This window comes from Dipodomys spectabilis, unplaced genomic scaffold, assembly GCF_019054845.1.
Source record: "Dipodomys spectabilis isolate Male_0828 unplaced genomic scaffold, ASM1905484v1 ptg000329l, whole genome shotgun sequence".
In the NCBI taxonomy this organism is placed as follows: Eukaryota; Metazoa; Chordata; class Mammalia; order Rodentia; family Heteromyidae; genus Dipodomys; species Dipodomys spectabilis.
The window spans coordinates 902,501-923,153 of record NW_024871006.1 but is presented as its reverse complement, the minus strand read 5'-3'; the positions used below and the strand labels follow the sequence as shown (position 1 = coordinate 923,153).

Here is a 20,653-nt window from a genome sequence, read left to right as displayed (position 1 = left end):
CCAGCTTCTGGTGGCTGCCAGTGCTACTTGGACTGGGGCCACTTTACTCCATTCTCTGCCTGTTTAGCTACTTCTTCTCTCTTCATCTGTTCTTCTTCTGTCTTTCCCTCAAAAAGATCTCTTGCCGTAGTATTTGGGGACCATGTGAATAATTCAGGATGAGCTCCTTTCAGTGTATATTAACCAAGCCAATTAAATGCTTCTTGGCTTAATTATAATGTCAAATAGTTATTCTTCTCTTCCTTGTCTTCTTCTTCCTCTTCCTTCTCCTCCTCCTACTCTTCTTTGCTGGTCCTGGGACTTGAACTCAGGGCCTAGGCACTGTCCCTGAGCCTCTGTGCTCAAGGCTAGCACTCTACCACTTGAGCCACAGCTCCACTTCCTGCTTTTTCTGAGTAGTTTACTGGAGATAAGAATTTCACAGACCTTCCTGCCCAGGCTGGCTTTGAACTGTAATCTTTAGATCTCAGTCTCCCAAGTAGCTAGTCTTACAGGTGTGAACTATCAGAGCCTGGCAAAGTCTTCTTTCTTTCTTTCTTTTTTTTTTTTTGGTCCAGTCATGGGGCCTGAACTCTGGGCCTGGGTGCTGTCCCTCAGCTCTTCAGCTCAAGGCTAGCGCTCTACCACTTGAGCCACAGCGCCACTTCCGGCTTTTTTCTTCTAGCTTATGTGGTACTGAGGAATTGAACCTAGGGCCTCATGCATGCAAGGCAAGCACTCTACCACTGAGCCACCTTCCCAGCCCCCAAAGTCTTCTTTCTTAAGTAAGATAATATTCACAGAGTCTGGGGATTAAGACATGAAAAACATTTTTTGTTTTTTTGGTAGGGGGAATCACCATTCAATCTAATATAATGGTTAAAGAGCTTATGGTCCTGTGAGCTTATTGCCCAACAAATCAATAAACAACAGGGCACTAAAAGCACGTGAGGAGCTGTAATAAAATCAGAGCCGGAGCTGAGTCCTAGTGGCTCATACCTGCAATCCCAGCTACTCAGGAGTCTGAATTCTGAGGTTTGTGGTTCAAAGCTAGCTTGAGCAGAAAAGTCTGTGAGATTCTTCATTTCCAACCAACCAGCAACTGAAGTAGAGCTGTGGCTCAACCGGCAGAGCACTAGCCTTGAGCAAAAACGCCAAGCAAGATCATGGGGACTCAAGTTCAAACCTTAGTACCAACACACAAACATAGAGACACAGACACAGACACACAATCAAAGCAGAGCTTAGAGGAAGAAAGTACTTGAGACCCTTCTTTCTCTCTTTGAAAGGAAGACCTGATAGAGAAAGACGAGCCAATTGATCATTTCTAGTGGGTCCCAAACTCTTGGCCTCCTCTGCTTGGTAATTTATGCTTTCATGAGTGAATAATGTTTCCAGAGGAGTGAGGCATAGCCCCCTGCCTGGAGGGGAGGAAGATGCATTTGGTTTTGTGCATGCAGATAAAAACAGCCTTAATATCACCAACTACCAGTGGCGTTTGCAGACCCTGGGTCCTGTCATTGCCAAACCCAAGGGCTGCAGATCACTTGCTATATAAATCTGAGCTTATCATTTCTGGCTTGCTTCTCTCACCTTTTACTGAAAGGAATGTCACCTCCTTTGGTGACCTGGGGTGCTCCTTTTGTAATGAGTTTAAAGTGTGTATGTATGTGTGTGTTTGTGAGTGCTGATACTGGGACTTGAACTCAGGGCCTGGGTTGCTGTTGCTTAGCTTTTTCTGCTCAAAGCTGCTATTCTACCATTTGAACCACACCTCTGCTCCTGGCTTTTGGAGGATTAATTGGAGATGAGTGTCAGACTTTTCTGGCTAGGCTGGCTTTGTACCTTGATCCTCAGATCTCAGCCTCCTGAGTAGCTGGGCTTGTAGGCAGAGACCACAGGAACCTAGCAATGATTTTCACTGGGTTCTAATGTATTTGAATAGTTTTCTGGCCTTAAATTTTGCAGCCACATTCCCTGGAATAGTGAATGACTCATGCTCCATGGGCTCCTCATAGTACATCCAAAAACATTAAAAAGTAAGCAGAATCTAGGTTGCCCTTTGACTCCCTCCTCCTCCCCTCCTCCCGGCAGAGGTCAGCACTTGGATCCACTTGACTATCCTGTTGAACTTCATGACCTACATAAAGTACCATCTGTTCTTATCTCCAGGTTCAGCTAATTACCAAGTCCCCTTCTCTGCCCTGAGTGACAACTTTGACACAGCTGTAGTCTAGCTACTGCTAGGACTTTGATCCTGTCACTCAGACATGAATCAGAAGCACCTGTTAAAAATGGAAGGGTCATGAGGGGTGGCCCAAAGGATGCTTCTGCTGCCCAGGGCTACAGAATCCTCACACTTTGCATTTCTCTCTTAGACAAGCCAGCACAGCCAGGTTGTATGGAGCTTGCTTGGACATGGTTTTAGGAATAGCTCTGGGGCACAGGGTCATGGGCTTCTGCTGAGCAATGCAATCAGAACCAAGGCTGGGAAACTCCCTGGAGGATGTGGTGGAGGGCAGTCTTTAAACCACACTGTGGTGGTTCTAGGGGGATTTGGGGGAAGACATTCTTTTGCTGAGTCACTACCCAAAATGATTGCAAGCTTCCTGCCCTTCTGGCTGTGTTTTGCCCTGTAGATACAGCTGGCAGTTCGCCCTGGGCAGAGCTGACTCTGACAGATGGCTTTTTTTTTTCTCAAGACGTTCCTCAGACTTGGCCTCATTGGTTTTATGCATCCTTATTTTCTTACCCTTTTTTTCTTGTGCTTGAACTCAGGATCTGGATGCATCCGTTGCTCAAGGCTAGTGCTCTACCCTTTGAACCATGGCTCCACTTTTGACTTTCTGGTGGTTAATTCCAAGAATCTCATGGACTTTCCTGCCTGGGTTGGCTTTGAACCATGATCCTCAGATCTCAGCCTCCTGAATAGCCAGGATGACAGGCATTGAGCCACCAGGCCTGGCTGTGACCCACTTTTATCTATCATTTTACATTTATTTGATATCGTAACATCTCAATAATTATTTTATGAGCTGTCTAAAAGATTATCTAACAGATGCTTTTTTGATTCTCTTTTATCCAAAGGATTAAAAAATATTGAAACAGCAAACATCCTATCCCTTATACTCCTGGTAGAATGTGAATATTGTGGTCTGAGTTGATGATCTCTTCTAGGGTAAGTCCCTTGACCTTATCTCTAGACCCTGTTCAAAGGTCCTCAGTTGGAAAGAAAGTCTTTGAAGATGCAACTGAGTTATGCATCTAAACCTGAGATCATCTCGGATTATCCAGGTGGTGCTAAATCCAATGACAAATGTCTTTATAGGACAGAGACATAGAGAGAAGAAGAGACCCAGACACACAGGGGACAGAAGAGGAGGAGACAATGCACCCACGGGAATAGAGCTGGGAATGGTTTATCACAGAGGAAGGAAAGCCATCCACCATGTCATCAGCCACTAGGAGCTGGGTGCGCCAACACCAGATTCTCTCCAGAGCCTGTGACGTGGACCGGCTTGCTAGCCCGTTGGCCTCCAGAACCCTGAAATGATAAATGCCAAACCACTACCAATGGCTTTTAGAGATGGGGAATGTCTGTCCCTCCAGCCCTCTAAGGCCCTCAAAATCACACGATACATGATGGCAGAGACACATTTGTTTTTTGGCAGCCGCCTAAAGCCTGTTTGTCTGCACTGGTAATTCTGTATGGCCTTTGAAAACGATGTTATTCATCTCCAAATTGGCCTCTGACACAAAAGGGTTTCCCACTCTCCCACTCCTATGATCATCTGTTGTAGTGACTGAATCCCCTTTCTAGAACTTTCTCAGGAAATTCTCAAGAGATTACATGGCTTAAAGACTGGAAAGATCTCTTAGCCATGTGTCATCTCAGGCATTCCGCAGTGGCTGTGCAGTTCAGGAAGGATTCTCTGCCCAGGACTTTGGGCTAGGAAGGCTGAAATATGCATGGTAGAAAATTCATCACATAGTATGTGTTTATGCATATTATATATATGTATAATTTCTGGTGCTGGGATTTGAACTCAGGGCCTCTTACTTGCTCAGCTTGTTTGCTTGGCTGCCATTGTACTACTTGACTTATGCCTCCAGCCAGTTTTTTTGTGGGAGTCCCATAGACTTTTCTGCCCTGGCTGGCTTTGAATCTCAGTCCTTCAGATCACAACCTCCTGAGTAGCTAAGATTATAAGGTGGAATCCCCTGATGCCTGGATACCTTTGCATTTTCTCATAGTAAATTGTATTGGGAGAGCCATTCTCTGTTTCTCACCATTACGGTTTAATAATCCAGTGACGATAATTACAGTGAACCTGGAGCCCAATTTTTTCTTGTGTTACTTTGGTGCCATGGAGTTATACTGAGGTCATTTTACATCCATTGCTGGGGGGGGGCTGGAGGGGGGAAGGCTGGTTCTCTGAGAGGTTCTCACCCCTGCAGGGGCCTGCTGGAGGGGCAGTAGCTATGATTTTTACTGGAAGTTTCCACCAGGGGTCCTCCACAGTGTCTGCTGAATCTGTTCTCAAATATGAATTGTCCAGAGGACATTTAGGGACAACTGACACACCTTCCTAGGTACACAGACCTAACCTTTCAGTGGTGAACCAATGAGAGACCATTTAAAAAGAACTTCAGGTCAGGCGTCGGTGGCTCACACCTGTAATCCTAGCTACTCAGGAGGCTGAGATCTGGGGATCACAGTTCAAAGCCAGCCTGGGCAGGAACATCCGTGAGACTCTTATCTCCAATGAACCACCTGAAAACCAGAAGTGGTGCTGTGGCTCAAGTGGTAGAGTGCTCACCTTGAGCTGCAGAGTGTAGGGACAGCGCCTGGGCCCAGAGTTTAAGACCCATGACCCACCAAAAAAACCCAAAACGCCCCCCCCCCAAAAAAACCCCAAACAAAACAAAAAACAAAATCCCAAGAAGCAGAAATTTCTCTACGTGGCATTAACACTAACAATTATTACAAGGTGAGCCTCTCTAATTAAAAAAATAAATCTGAAATCTAAAACGCTCCAGAATCCCAAACATTTTTAAGTATTGACATGACATTGCTTCCACATCGGACATCATGTGGAAGAACATAGTTAAAATGCAGGCACATAAAAAAAATAATACTGTAGGTATAGGATGCATCTGAAATGGAAATATATTTTGTGTTTAGGCTTGGTTCCCCAGTCTAAAATAAGATTTCTATGAGAAATCTCATTATGTATATGCAAATTTCCTAAATCTTAAAAAAAAATCTGAAATCTCAACATTTCTGATCACAAGCATTTTGAATAAAGGTTATTCAACATGAATCACAAATGTCGCATAGAGAAATGGGCAGGTCAGGGTCTTTGGGGATATACTTATAAAATATAAGCCCTTATAAACTTGATAAGAAGAAACAATTCTGTTAATATGGAAAGATGGTGACGTTGTTTACTTGACCCACTCAACCACACATCTGGTAAGCTTTGGAGGTTGATCAAGGTTATCAGAGAAATGCACAGAGTCAGTTTTCAGCGTTTGAGCTCCAAAATGGAGCTCTAGAAACTCAGGATGTATAGCAAATGGATTAAAAAGAGAATTCACGCCTGTAATCCTAGCTACTTCCTGAGTAGCTAGGATTTAAGCTGGCTCAAAGCCAGTCTGAGCAGGAAAGTCCCTGAGACTCTTACCTCCAATTAACCACCAAAAAGCCAGAAACGATGCTCAAAGTGGTAGAATGCTAGCCTTGGGCACAAAAGCTCAGGGCCCTGAGTTCAAGCCCCAGGATGGGCACAAAGAAGGGTGTATGTGTGTGTGGGGGATGTGGAATCAGTGAAGAGGAGAGACTTTGCTGTGAGGCCTGTGACAACAGGTTGTCATTCATGCCTGAGAACTTCTGCTAAAGCCACAGCCCTCATCTGGGAGGCAGAGAGGTTGAGGAGGCTGGAAGAAGAAGGTCCAGAGGCTTCTCTGGTCCTTGGGCTTCTGGGATGGGAGTCAGGGGGCGAGGTGAGGTAGGCTGTTGAATTTGAGAGGGGCTGGTGGGGGATGGGAGAGAGAAAGAGAGAAAGAGGGGAATGCAAAGAATGGTAAGGGGCATTTCTGTTGTGGCAGGTCAGCCCTCTGCCCTCAGCGAGTTTGGTTACCTGAATCTCTACATTTCCTGTCCTGCTTACGCTTGTTTGAGTTGGCGGTCCTGTCTTGCAAAACCAGAGAATCTTGATGAATACAGGGAATACTTTGCAAGTATAATGAACTATTTCCTAGGAAAGTGAACACATGCACGGAATGCAAATTTTACATAACTTAAGGGAAATGCGGATTTCACCCAAACTCAGTGGGATCCAGTTAAAATTCCTGCAAAAAGACTTTGGCGAATAGGAGACAGGATCTAACAATGGAGTCTGTCCGGGGTGCTCAGGATGTAGAAGTAAGTGGTGCTGGCTATGCATAATACTCAATTTTGGATAAAAAAAAAAGATGGTGATCTGAGTCGTGAGAACAGGTCAGTGGGTGACTGAAGGGAAATGAATCAACAGGATCACAATTCTCTTTCTTGGATGAAGCCAAGACCCTATGGGTCACATGACTTAATCAGGAACAATGATCTATCTCTCTTTATAGATTATATTTTGGATCGTATCATCAAAAATATTTACTTAGCAAGCCCACACCTGTAATCCTGGCTACTCCCAGTAGGTTGAGTTCTGAGGATCACGGTTCAAAGTCAGGTAGGGCAGGAAAGGCTGTGAGACTCTTTAACTTCAGCTAACCCATCAAAAAGCCAGAAGTGAAGCTGTGGCTCAAGTGATAGAGTGTCAGTCTTGAGCAGAAAAAGCTAAGAGACAGCACCCAGGCCCAGAACTCAAGCCCCAGTACCAGCATAGGTGCACAAATTATCACCTAGGTTTTGACAACGCTGAAGGCAGATTTGCTCTCTGAGAGCTGTGTTTGGCTTTTTGGGGTAACTAGCTCTGCTCTTCTGGTTGGATGTCTTGTCATTTTCAGTCCATCAACTTCTGCCAAGTTTTAAAATCCCATCTCTTGGGCTGGGAAGGTAGATCAGTGGACGGAATGCTTGTGTAGTATGAGTTGGAGCCCTGGGTTCGATACCTACCACTGTCAAAAAAACAATATCCCAGGCCACTGCTGCTTTTTTTTAAAAAAAAAAATCCACTTTTCAGTGACAAGTCTCTGTGCACACAACGAGTTTCTCCCTGGCTTTCCCCATTTTACTGAATTTTATTGCAGGCACTTGGCTCCTTAGCAACTGTAGTCCATTACTACGCTGCTTCCTGTGGCTTCCCAAATTTATTATCTAATTTATTAACAGTGAATCCAATAAAAGAGGCCCTTTTCTGGGACTTCACTTTGCTTCTCGCTCAAGCCAAATTCTCCTGGCTGCTCCTAGGGCTTGGCCTCCTAAGTCAGACTCCAGGAATGGAAAATTCTGGATGCTGGCATCTCTGAAGCACTCAGACTTAGTTGGGTCTTCACCACAGGCCATTCTGCCAAGTGACAGGGCACAGGAAGAGCTGAGCCTTCCCTCCCCCCGCGCCCCCCCCCCCCCCCCCCGCCCACCGTACTGTGGTTTTCATTAGGTACGTAGATGAGGGCCCGCCTATAATAACAGGTAGTAATTTATGCTGGTAACTTCTGCTCTGCTCAAACCCCAGCTGTTCTCAGTGGTATCGCCACTGGGCTTTCAGCTCTACACATGCCTACTTCAGCAGAATCTGCGGTTCCCATCAGCCTCCAGCTTAATGAATAATCAAGAGCAAAGTACAGGTCAGCACCTGCCAAGAGGCAGGGCGGGCATTGCTCTGGCTCAGCCAAGGACTTTTGTGTTTCCTATTTTTTCTTTCTTTTTATTTAGTCAGTCGTGGGGCTTGAACTCTGGGCTTGGGCGCTGTCCTTGCGCTCTTCAGCTCAAGGCGAGCGCTCTACTGCTTGCACCGCTGTGCCACTTCTGGTTTTTCTAGTTGTTTATTGGAGATAAGAGTCTCTTGCCTGGGCTGGCTTTGAACCTCGATCCTCAGATCTCAGCCTCCTGAGTAGCTAGGATTACAGGTGTGAACCACCAGTGCCCGGCTCCATTTTTTCTTTGGCACAAGACTCCTTGGTTGCTCCTCTGTTGAAAGGTAGGGAGCAGAAGAAATTCTCTTGTCTTGGCAAAGGACGTGTTCTCGGCTTCATGCCCTCGTGTCTGAACCTGATTTTATCTAGGCTGCTGCAACTGGTAGACATTCCAGATAACCCAAGGCCAAATTTCAGATTGCCTCCACAGGGACAATTTTGCTTTAGATGTTGTTTCCTCCCTACCCCCATTTGATGGTAGTAGGGTTTGAGCTCTGCTAAGCAGGTGCTCTGCCACTTGAGCCATATCCCCCCCAGCCCTTATTGCTTTTGCTATTCTTAAAACAGGCTCTTGTGGGTATTTTGTTGTTGTTGTTGTTGCTCCAATCTGCTAGGATCATGATCCTCCTATTTAAAACAATTTCCAGAATATTGGTCCAGACTGGGGGGAGGGGGCGGGTCTCAAAGTTTTGCTCAGGCTGCTCCTGAACCCTCATCATTGAGAACTCTGCTTGGGATGACAGGCGTGAGTCAGGGGTCATTCCTGCCAGCGCCCCGTCCTCATTGCTCTATATGCTTATACGGAGTAGTAATCAAGTTACAGGTGGGGCTATTTTATAGTTGGGATTGCACTTGCTCAAGGCCTTTTTCCTAGGAGATAATGGGCCCTAAGAGTCCCGAAATCCTGATATCACCTGTTGCCAATTATGGTTCCACAGATATTTTCTCTGAATCTACCTCATGGCAAACCATAAAACAGATGTATGAGGGTGACCATGTATAAGCTGGGGGCTTTTCATGCCAAGAACTAAGGGCTATTTATGCTCACTCAAAGCTCCATGAAACTAGAGCTGGGCCCAATCATTAAAACCAAACCAAACAAACCCCACCAACATGGCACAGATAGAGGGGATGTAGAAAGCAAGAAGGGAACAGAGTGGGTGGCAGATGTCAGAGAAGACTTTCCAGAAGACAGGCTGGGACACATCCACACATCAAAGGACACAGGGTGGTGGAGCTGGTGGTTAAGAACACGGGAGTGTGGAGCCAGACCCTCTGGGTGCAAAGCCAACTGTGGTTCACTAGCTGGCTGCCTTGGCGACCTCATCCTGTTTCTTCTGTGCAGCGGAGTAAGCAGTGACTGTACTCACTTTCTATTGCTGTGTAACAAATGACCACAGACTTCATGCCTCAAAACCCAACACTCATTTATAAGCCCCCAGCTTTGCAGATCAGAAGCCCAGCTCTGAGTTACTGTGCTCTGGGCACAGCATCTCAGAAGGCTGCAGTTAAAGTCCTGGCTGAGCTGAAGTGTTTTCTGGAGGCTTTGGGGAAAAACAATCTGCTTTCCAGCTCATTCTTGTTGGCAGCAGAGTTCGTTTCCTTGTGCTTGCAGGACCTTATTCCCCATTTCCTTGCTGACTGTTAGCAGCAGGTCACTCATATCCCTTGTCACATGATTCCCTCCTTCTTGAAGACAATAATGGCTCATCAAATCCTTGTTTTTTTTTTTTTTTTTCTGTTGCTATATATTTTTTCTTTTTGTGGTGTTAGAGTTCATCCAGGGCCTTGTGCATGCTAGGAAAAAGTTCTACCATTGGCCTACATCCCTGGCACTTTGGGTTTTGAGACAAGGTAGCTCAGCTGGGTATGTAGCCCAATCTGATCCGCAGCTTTGCAATCTTCCTGCTTCAGCCTCACAGATACTGGGATTATGGATGTGTACTGCCAGGCTCCGCATGAAATCTTTATCTTACATTGAATTTCTGATTTCATCTTCTTCTATCAACTCAAAGGGATTTCTTTTTGCTTGAAAGGTATATGTGATTAGGTCAGACCCACCCAGGGGTAACTCCACTGTGATTTAAATCATGCCTATAAAATCCCTTCATAACACGACTCATAGTGGCACTGAAGTAAATTACAAGGAGAGAGAGAGAGAGAGAGAACACATTATAGAAATCTGGAGAGGCCATCTTGGGATTCTGCCTCTCTCATGCTCCTGTACCTGAGGGGCCGTGAGACCTAACCACACATGGACATGGTGTACCTGGCACACAGCAAGCAGGGTTTCAGGCAGGGAAAGTTAGCCAATTGGGTTCCTCGGATCAATAACTTGGGTTGGGGTGAAAGGAGGTTTTCAGAGGCTGAAACAATGGGGTCAGCTCCCCTTGCTTCCTGGATGGTTTTGGAAACAGGACGTGGCATCCTTCTTGGATGAACAGGGTTACTCCTTTATGACTTTGATCTTGGCTGTGGCAAGCGTAGTGAGGACCTGGCCTTGCAAGAGGAGGAGGAGGAGGGGGAGGGGGAGGGGGAGGGGGAGGGGGAGGGGGAGGGGGAGGGGGAGGGGGAGGGGGGGGAGGGGGAGGGGGAGGGGGAGGGGGAGGAGGGGGAGGGGGAGGAGGGGGAGGGGGAGGGGGAGGGGGAGGGGGAGGGGGAGGAGGAGGAGGAGGGGAGGAGGAGGAGGAGGAGGAGGAGGAGGAGGAGGAGGAGGAGGAGGCGGTGGCGGCAGCAGCGGTGGCTGGAAATGGCTTTTGGGACTAGTCCACTCAGGAGCCATCTGCTTCAGAGCTATTTGATTCTGAGAAACAGTGCAGAGCTTTCCTCGGTTCCAAGCCCAAGGACTTCAGAATCCACTAAAACAATGGCTTTTCCATGCCAGGCTCTCATCAGGAGGGAAGGGGATGGATTTCCACTCCCTCCCCCTACTAACCACACAAAGGCCACGGCATAGGAACGTTTTTGAATCATAGAAGGGCATTTCCTCTTTTAGCCTGGCAGCACTGGCAGGAGAATAAGTGCCAGGGAAGGACCTGTTGACTCTGGGAGGAAGGTTCATGCCCCCTTCCCCCCTCCCAAAGAGTAAGAGCCCCAACTTCTGTCCAAGGAGATTGTATTCTTCATCTCAGGATGCCATAGAATGGGATGAGGAGAGCTTATCTTAAAAAAAAAAAACCCTCAGCGAGATGATTCTTATTTCCAGCTAAAGACTTTCTCATTTCTTCTTTGCTTTTTTATTCCCTCTCTCTCGCTCTAACTGCCTTGATTTCTTGGATCTTCTCAAAGCTACCCCTAGATCAATGTCAGCCAATTTCCTTCCCTTGAACAACTGTCATTTTTGAAAGGCTTCCCAGTCTCTGTGCTGTGATTTTTATTTTTTTCAAAGAGAGACTCAGGGCCAGGCAGTTCTTTTCTGTGACAGCAAGAAAGGAGAAGAGAAGGCAGGAGATTCTGTGTGATGGGACACACACACACACACACACACACACACACACACACACACACACACACACGCAATTTCTGAGAAATACTGAATGTGAAATTGCAGGCTGATACAACTTCCTGATATCTCAGAGACAGATGTCAAGAGAGAAAAGCAGAGAGTGCAGATTTCATCTTTTCCTTCCTCAGAGCTGGAGTTGCTACATGACCTTAATTGACCTTGAGTATGAGGACCAGAGAGTTACAGAAAAACTGACCAAGATATGTGGGCAAAAGTCCCAGCCAGGCTCGCCAGTTTTGATTTGACCAAGGACAGATGTTTTCTGGCTCAGACAGCTGTGGGGGTTAGGGAGAAGCTGCAAGTTGAGTTGCTAACAATGCTAGGATAACAACCTGTACTGTTACCTGTGCTCCTGGTAAGCTCAGCCACCCTCCTTGCTGATTGAAGGACCAGAACTAAGAGCAGCTCAGCAAATCCTGTTCCCACCTTCCCTTTTTTAATGGTACTGAGGCTTGCTAGGCAAATGCTTTGCTGCTGAGCCACACCTCCAGACCTGCTTTTTGTTATTTCTGAGATAAGAGTCTCAAGTTCTGCCCTGACACAATAATCTGGACAGTAATCCACCTATTTTAGTCTTCTTATTTTGGCCAGGAAGACAAGCATGGCACAGTGTCTCCAACTTCCCTTTATTGAGATGGAGGCTCATGGACTTTTCTGCCTAGGCTAGCTTGGAATTACGATCCTCCCAATCTCCTGTCTGCAGGATAGCAAATGTGTGCAAACGTGCCTGGCTCTAGGTTCAGAAGGAGTCTCGTGAACTTTTCTACCCAGGCTGGCCTTGAACTGGGATCCTTCCATTCTCTTCCTCCCATGTAAGTCAGATCACAGGCATGAGCCACCATCACCTGGCTCTGGGTTGTTACTTTATATCCTGGAATAGAGAGGGTGACAGCTCCCTGTTCCCTGTCCCTCCTCTACTTGTTCTATATTCCAGACAGGTGCCCGAGATGTCATCAAACCTGATGGAGCCTGACGTGGGCTTGCTCGCTGTGATCAGCGGCTGCTGGCCTGACAGGAGCACTTTCCCTGATTACATTTTAAACTTGAACTGTGCCACACATGAGTTACATTTCCAGGCGGTCAAGGGGAGGGCGAGAAGACCAGCCAGTTCTAAGGAGGTTAGCTAAAAGTTTCAGGGTCAGAGATTACGTGGATGGTTCACGCTCCCCACAGCCAGTCTTCTGCCTTTCAGCTAACTAAATATTGACATGCAATTAACAAATATTGATTGAGAACCCAAACATTCCAAACACCAGGCCAGCACCATCTCCCACTGGGTAAAGTCAGAACAGAAGGTTCCAGAGCCTCATGGACAAGCCATTTCCTAGCTCCTGTTGGTAAAAGAGCTGGAGTTGTTCTTTCTGACTTAATACCATATCTTCTTAGCGTGAGGGCTTAAAAAAAAGTAAGGAAACCACTCAGACTAATAATGGTCTCTTCTGGGCAAGTGCTGAAGAACGCTGATGGGGCTGATTTTTATTATTTGCACCTCTCCTGGAGAGCAGGCAGTTCAGAGGATCTACTTTATTTGGATGGTAGTTAATGTTAGGTAATTACTGGCGTGGGAACATGCTATATGTTTATAAATCACTACATCAGGGTGGTGAGGACAAGATGGACTTGTCTGTTCAGGAAGAAATAAACCAAACAATTGTCCAGGCGATTCAATGTTTCTTTGTTTGCTATATGCTTCTTCCTCCTCTTCTTCCTCCTCCTCCTCCTTCCCCTCCTCCTCTTTCTCCTCCTCATTTTCTAGCTGGGGTGGAGTTTGAACTCAGAACCCAGCATTTGCGAGTTGTGCACTTTACCACTTGAGCCACACCTCCAGCCTTCCTTTTCTGTTCTACCACTTGAGCCATAGCTCTGCTTCTGGATTTTTGGTGCATAATTGGAGATGAGAATTTCATGGACTTTCCCGCTCAAGCTGGCTTTGAACCATGATTCTCAGATCTCAGCCTCCTGAGTATTTAGGATTATAGGTGTGAGCCATAGGCTCCTGGTTTAGGTTTTGTTTTTAATAAATGGAGTTAAGTCCCAACACCTCTGCTTATTAACATCCCCCAAAGATTTTACAACACAGTGTGGGTAGAGGGAAGGTGCCATTTCCCTCTGAGCTTCAAGGTCAACAATTTTTTTTTTTTTGGTCGGTGGTGGAGCCTGAACTCTAGGTCTGGACGCTGTCCCTCAACTCTTCAGTTCAAGGCTAGCACTCTACCACTTGAGTGAGCACCACTTCCAGCCTTTTCTGCTTATGTAATGCTGAGGAATTGAACCCAGGACCTCATACATGCAAGGCAAGCACTCTACCACTGAGCCACCTTCCCAGCCCAAGGTCAACGATTTTTACAGGCAGGTGATCCATGGCTGTCATCCACCAATTTTGTTTGGGGGGGGAAAAAAACCTGTCATGTTCAATATCCACAGAAAACTATCCTGTGACCTTTGAATATAACAAGGTCACCAGCACCCTTCCATCCTCTGTTAAATTATCAACATCATTTCTTGTCAGCTAAAACCATCTCCCCTCCCCCCCCCCACAGTTAAAAAACTAGCTTAAAATTGATTGCAAGGGGATGGAGGTGTGGCTCAAGCAGTAGAGAAAAATGAATGTCAGACAGCTGGAACATGTGTTGGGGGAAGTGAAATCAAGAAGCAGAGGAAAGTTGGGCACTGGTAGCTCATGCCTATAATCCTAGCTACTCAGGAGGCTGAGATCGGAGGATCACGGTTCAAAGCCAGGCCAGGCAGGAAAATCTGTGAGAATCTTATCTCCAATTAACCACCAGAAAACCGGATGTGGTGCTATGGGTAAAGTGGTAGAGCAGTAGCCTTGAGCTGAAGAGCTGAGAGACAGCACCCAGGCCCAGAGTTCAAGCCCTACAACCAACAAGAACAACAACAAAAAAAAAAATGAGGGAGAACAATGGAAAGGCTGACACTGATCATGATACATTGTACTCACGAGCTGATCTGTTCAATTGCAACCTCTTGGTACTATTACTTAAAGGTAATAATAATAATTAGTAATAATAAAGCCAAGTGTAAAACTCTGAATTCAAACCCCAGTATGGCCAAAATACCATTAAAAAAACATTGATTGCACAGCGTGGTGAGAAAGGTTTTCTTTGCTTTTCTGCCAAAATAGTTTCCTGGACTTTGCTCCAGGACCCAAAGGAAGGGGGGGAGGGGGAATTCAAGGCCACAGATATGTGACTAAATAAATGTAGATTTATATTTGCCCCCAAATCCAAAAGCAAATAACTTTGCCCAAATCCTGTTCTTAAATCTGCATTTGACGTGTAGATAAGTTTGGAAAGGGCAAAAATTCCCTGGTTCCCTGATCCAGATACCCACGTGATGAAGTAAAGTAATGCTGTGACCCTCCGAGAAGCCATCTCAAACTGCCTTTTTATGGCTTGTAATTAGCCATGGAAATGAGAGCCACTTTGGTTCTGATATGAACCCACAAGCAATAGGGTTACCATTGAAATTCACCAAGGTGATTTCAGCCAATAATGATCAACCTCTCCCTCCTCCCCTTAAAATTTTTTTTTCTAAAGTTTATTATTATTATTTTTTGGTCCCTATAGTTTTAGCAATATGAAATGATGAGCAAACAGTTACACTGGGCTTGCTCTGAGTTTCAGCGGAGATGTACAGTCTACTCAACTTCCACAGGGACTATGAAACCCTCTGATGACATCTCATTTTGAAATCGCTTATATTAAGAAAAGAGATGGGTGTGGTATGAAAAGTGAACTCTCAATTCCAGTGATATTTGGAGAAGTTCTCTCTACTTCAAAACAGAGTCCTTAGCTCAGGAGAAGGCTTCCTGCAATTAGCCGGGGGCCTCGGTAATAACCACAATGCCTTCTCCAACACCCCCTCTCCCCATCCCCTAGTCTCTTTGAAAAAAACATCCTCTTCGATTTATCCTAAATACATTTGATATCCACTCCCCCCCTGTAAAATTTGCTTTCGCTTTTAAACATTCCCAGGCAATTTTTTCTTTTTTTTCTCTCTCTCTCTCAACCGTCAGACTGAAGTCAGCCCAAATCATTGTGATCATAACAGATTAAAAAAACCGCCTTCTCTTCAGAGTCCTTGCCACTGTTTAATTGGGGAGGGGCTGTGTTATGAACTGACCTCTGATTCCTGCTCTACGCTGACCTCTGTAGTCCCTGACTGTAGCATTCTGGGAGGTCACCCAGGGCTGCCTATACAGCAGAGCCAGCGGGGCTGTTGTTGCATTTGAACCAGCCCTGGACTCGGGTGGCTCTGTCTGGAAGCCTCCTGGTGACCACACACACCAAAGAAAGGCTCAGCACCAGAGACCCAGGGGGTCGGTGCGTGGGGGGGGGGGGGAAGGCACCCCACCTGGGGCACACCAGGAGAGTGGGGTGGGCTGACAGCATTGCTTTGGCTGGGAAGTCCCAGAAAGTTTCTCTTGCAGGGAGCTCAACTGCAGGGAGCCCACAGCTGGGCTCAGGGGCTGGGTTGGGGAGACCCAGGGCGCGAAGCCCAGAGCCGGGGCGCGCTGGACCTCAGCCTGGGTGCAGCCACTCTGGGCCAGGATCTGGGGAAGCGTGGTGGTGGTGGTGGTGGTGGTAGTGGTGTGTGTGTGTAGGTGTCCTCGCGGTTGGGGGGGGGGGGGCCGGGGTCCTCACCTGTTCCAGCGGATCACCTTCCTTCGGTAATAGCGCAGCGCCTCGGGGCCGGGCAGCAGCACGTCTTCGGGTCCCAGCAGGGGTGGCGGCTCCTCGGGGACCCCGTAGAGCGGGTGGGCGAACAGGGCCTGCAGCTTGGAGCGGCCGGCCGCCCCCTCGGCCCGCTCGGCCCGCGGCCGCCGCCCCGCCTCGGCCCGCCACCTGGCTTGGGAAAAGTTGTGCGCCGCGGCGGTGGAGCCCGGGTCCGAGGCGGCGGTGGCGGCGGCGGCGGGGGCGCGGACGGAGCACGGGCAGCGCAGAGGGCGTCCCGGGGAGCGCAGCTGGCGCTGCACTTGCGGCCAGAGGTGGAAGTAGAAATCGGCGGAGAAGAGCGCGCCCAGCAGCAGCAGGGTCAGCAGGCGGTCCCGGCGCAGCCCGGGCATGGCCCAGCCGGGGCGCGGGGCGCTGGGGCGCGCGGGCCAACGTCTCTCTCTGGGACTGGGGAGGGGGGGTGGGAGGGGGGGCGACCCCGGAGAGGGCGGGGTGGGGGGCGCAGGCAGAAGAGGCTCCTGGCGTCCCGTGGGCCGGCCGGCCGGGGTGGCCGGGGCCGGAGGCGGAGGAGGGCTCGCCGTGGGGCGCAGCCCCTCCTCGAGGGGTGTCGCTCCTGAACTTGGGGCCCGGGTGCAAACGCGGGCGGTGTTGGCGGTGGTTCTTTTCCTTGTCCAGTGGATCGCCTGGGTCTTGCGCCGTCTCTGTCCTGTGCCCTCCCTCTCGGGGTGGGGTGGGGTGGAAGGGGGGTGGGTCCCCGGGCAGGTGGAGATCTCTGGGGGGCGCGGGGCCCCGATGGAGGCCGGCGGCTGCAGAGTCCCCGCGCGCCTCTCCGGAGGATGCTGCGGCGACTGCTCCCGTGGCTCGGTCTGCGGGCGGGCGGCTGGGAGATGCCTGTAGTCCCGGATGGCGCGGGGCGTGGGGGTGCTGGCGGAGCCGGGGCGCGCGCGCCCGGGACTCCAAACTAGAGGCCGAGGTACCACGGGAGGGGCGGGGGTAGGGAGCCTGGCCCGGCGCCCGCCCGCACCTCCGGCGCAGCTCCCCACGGCTCTGCCGGTCCACCTGGTCGTCCAGCCACTTCTGCCGCCCGCCCCCCGCCCCCCTGGCTCCCCCCCCCGCACTCCGCCCTCCGCGGGGCTCAGGCTGCGCACATTTGGGAGGCTCCGAGGGAGGGGAAGGGGTGGGGTGCGGGGGGCGGGAGGGAAGCCTTTTATTTCCATTTTTAATTTTTAGAAGACATCACAACCCCTTAAAAGCTTCACCCCACCCCCTGTAAGCTTGTGCCAGATGCGTGTGTGTGTGTGTGTGTGTAGGGGAAGTTATTTGGTATTTCTCTCTGTCTGTCTCTTCTGTCTCTGTGTCTCTGTCTCTGCCTGTCTCTGTCTGTCTGTCTCTGTCTGTCTGTATGTCTGTATGTCTGTATGTCTGTCTGTCTGTCTCTGCATCCTCCTGGCTTTATAACTGGTGTGTCCATGTACCAGGCACATAATAGGTCCTCAGCAAAGCACCGACTGAATTAAACAAAGAAAAAAAGCCTGACCTTTTTTCCCAAAGGAAAGCATGTCTTTTTTACCTAGAATCTTGGTGATTTCCTGTTTGGATGGAGTGACTCCAACGCTGGCCTGTACTTTCAAAAAAGAGGAAAGAAAAAGGCCCTGGCGTGGAAGGGAGGAGGTGCCCTCCCCGGCCCCCCACCCCTCCCGGGAGCCCCTTGGGAACTTGTGTGTGTTCAGCTGGAGCGGTGGGAAAGTCCACCCACGTGGCGCACGGGAGGCCCCAGTTCCACGTTCTCCGATAGCTCGTGAGATCACTGTACCCTCCACCCCTCGCGAGGAGCCAGAAGGGAGCCCGGAATTCCTCCTCACCACTCTCTTTAATGACTGCTGATTAAAAGCCAAATGCAAGGAAGGCAAGGGAGGGAGGCAGCCAGCCCGCATGGAATATGCAGGAAAAGGCACCTTTTTTATTTTTTATTTTTGGCCAGGAGTTGTCTGCCTGGGTAACCCAGCTGGGTGTGTGTGTGTGTGTGTGTGTGTGTGTGTGTGTGTGTGTGTGTGTGTGTGTGTGTGTGTGTGTGTGTGTGTGTGTGTGTGTGTGTGTGTGTGTGTGTGTGTGTGTGTGTGTGTGTGTGTGTGTGTATCTTACTCATTATGGGATACCCTTTGTTGTATGGATTCCGATTAGAGCTCTTGTCCCTATGGTTTGGGGAAGATTCTTGTGGGCACCACTCTCCTCTTGTCTGCAAATGAAAATGACAATGAAACCTTTTCCTGTTAAGAGCCGGTTTCAGTGGCTCACACCTGTCATCCTAGCTACTCAGGAGGTTGAGATCTGAGGATCATGGTTCAAAGCCAGCCCCCCAGGCAGGAAAGACTCTGAGATTCTAATCTCCAATGAACCACCAGAAAATCGGAAGTGGTGCTGTGGCTCAAAGTGGTAGAGTGCTAGCCTGGAGTGAAAAAGCTCAGGGACATAGTGCCGCACAGGCCCTGAGTTTAGTCTAAGTGAGAAACCCTACCACACTCAGTTAATTCACCTACCTACCTGTGGCAGAAGGCACACAAGGGATGGTGGGTCTTTCTAAGTTTTCTCTAGGATTAAGTTTTACCTAGCGTCCAATTTCTGAGAAATGTTACACTTTTTGGTGTGTCTACCTGGGCATCCTGGCCAGTAGATAGAAAGTCAGGCATTGACCTGTGATGCTGTGGCTGTTGTAACAAGCCACTTTTCATTTCTTCTGGACTGGCACAAAAATGTGGACGTAGCCAGGTGCCAGTGACTCATGCCTCTAATCCTAGCTATTCTAGAGGCTGAGATCTATCCCTGAAAATCTACATGCATTCAAGGCTTTTTTTTTTTTTTTGGCAAGTCTCCAGGTGCTTCATGCTCTTCCAGACACACCTTTAATCAAATGCTTTCCCTCGCTTTCTCTCACATGAAGAACAGCCATCGAATGCTTAAGTTTTGGCCACTTGCCCCATTTTCTCTTGTCCCAAGTTAGAAGCCTTTTTGTTTTTCCTTGGGCCCCTCAGCTTGTGTCCCCTATAGTTCTCATGTTTCCCTGCTACTTATTGTACTCAGTGGTTTGGATGTATTACAGGTTGAACTATGGCCCCTCTCAAATATGTGTGTTAACATTTTACCTTATTTACAAAGTAGGCTCATTGTAGAGGTTATTACTTACCATGAGGTCATGCTGAAGTAGACTCTATTCCTATATGATAGGTATTTCCATTGTGTGTTTGTGTGTTTGTGTGTGTTTGTATGTGTGTGTGTGTGTGTGTGTGCACACATGCAAGTCCTAGGGTTTTAACTCAGGGTCTGGACACTGTCTGTGATCCTTTTCACTCAAAGTTAGCACTCTACCACTTGAGCCACAGCCCTACTTCTAGATTTTTGATAATCAACTAGAGATAAGAATCTCAAGAACTTTCCTGTTCAGGCTGGCTTTGAACCTGGATCTTCAGATTTCCACTTCCTGAGTAGCAAGAATTATAGGCATGAGCCATTGATGCCTGGCAAGTATTTTTTTTTTTTATTTAATAAAGGGGAAGCCTGGACTGAGACACATACTCAGAGAGTATGAGGTGAAGATGAAGCTGGAAATTGGGGCAGTGCCACTACCCACCAAGGAACACCAGAGATGACCAGCAAAGTAGCAAAGGCTGGAGAAGAAGCATAACAATAGGTTTTTCTCTTCTAGACCTCAGAAGAAAACCAACTGGATCTTGGACTTTAACCACCAGAACTGTAATGTACGATGTTTTGTTGTAACGTCTCTTACAAACCATTGCAGTCCACTCACTGTCCCCCTCAAGGATCACCACCTCCTGATGTGGCCTTGGATTGGGAAATGCAATGACTATGGACAGGGATTTTGTTCATCTGTGTTCCTGTAGCATCTCACACAGGCCTTACTTATTTACTGTCCAATAGGGGCCTAACTATTGGTTATAATGAAATGAGCCCTATAGGAAACCTGGAAGAAATATCTGACACAGTTACTTCCTGCCGTCAAGCATCTTTTATGATCATTAGAGGGACAAGATCTGACTCTTCCAGCCAATTAAGAGAAAGGATGAGATACAGCCTGGAGCAGATTTGTGAATCTGTGCCATGATATGCATTAGAGGAATGAATTCAAAGGGCACTTGTGTTTCCTTTCTCTCTCGTAAATATCAAGCCTTCTGCTTCTAGGAACTAAATCATGAAGGCAACAGAGTCTAAGGGAGTCAACATTTAAACACACTTGTTTCCCCCATCTGTGAAGGTTATACTCTATTTTTATCTAGCACATGTTCACATGTTGCTCAAAACATGCTTTGTTGTCTCTAGCTTGTGTGGTTGGTTGGTTTTGTGCACTGGATGGTAACTCAGTAAGTAGAGAGTTGGCAAGTTGCTTGTGTGTGTGTGTGTGTGTGTGTGTGTGTGTGTGTGTGTGTAAGGACAGAGTTGCCTGTATCTGTGTGTGTGTACATGCTTGTGTATGTGTGTGTTTTACTGAAGTTTAGAAATCGGGCCCTGTGCTTGTATGGCTGGTGCTCTAGCACTGGAGTCGTAACTCCATCAGAGTTGCCCAAAGCTGCTCACTGTTTGAGAGATCAACAAGAGAACAGAAGCA

The 20,653-nt window shown here is 48.1% G+C and overlaps 1 protein-coding gene across 2 annotated transcripts in view; it reads right to left on the bottom strand.

Moving 5' to 3' along the window:
• Window positions 1-16,457, bottom strand: part of Fam20a (FAM20A golgi associated secretory pathway pseudokinase) — a 37,006-nt gene extending 20,549 nt beyond the window's left edge. Inside the window, exons 1-2 of one of the 2 annotated variants that reach the window (XM_042702697.1) lie at window positions 16,194-16,457; window positions 16,006-16,160 (exon numbers count right to left, since the gene is read on the bottom strand). In XM_042702697.1, coding sequence (XP_042558631.1) covers window positions 16,006-16,160; window positions 16,194-16,427 — 389 coding nt within the window. In that variant the 5' untranslated portion in view covers window positions 16,428-16,457. Of the gene's footprint in view, window positions 1-16,005 lie in introns of both variants that reach the window. The other variant, XM_042702696.1, reaches the window with a different exon arrangement.
• Window positions 16,458-20,653: the final 4,196 nt, after the last annotated feature.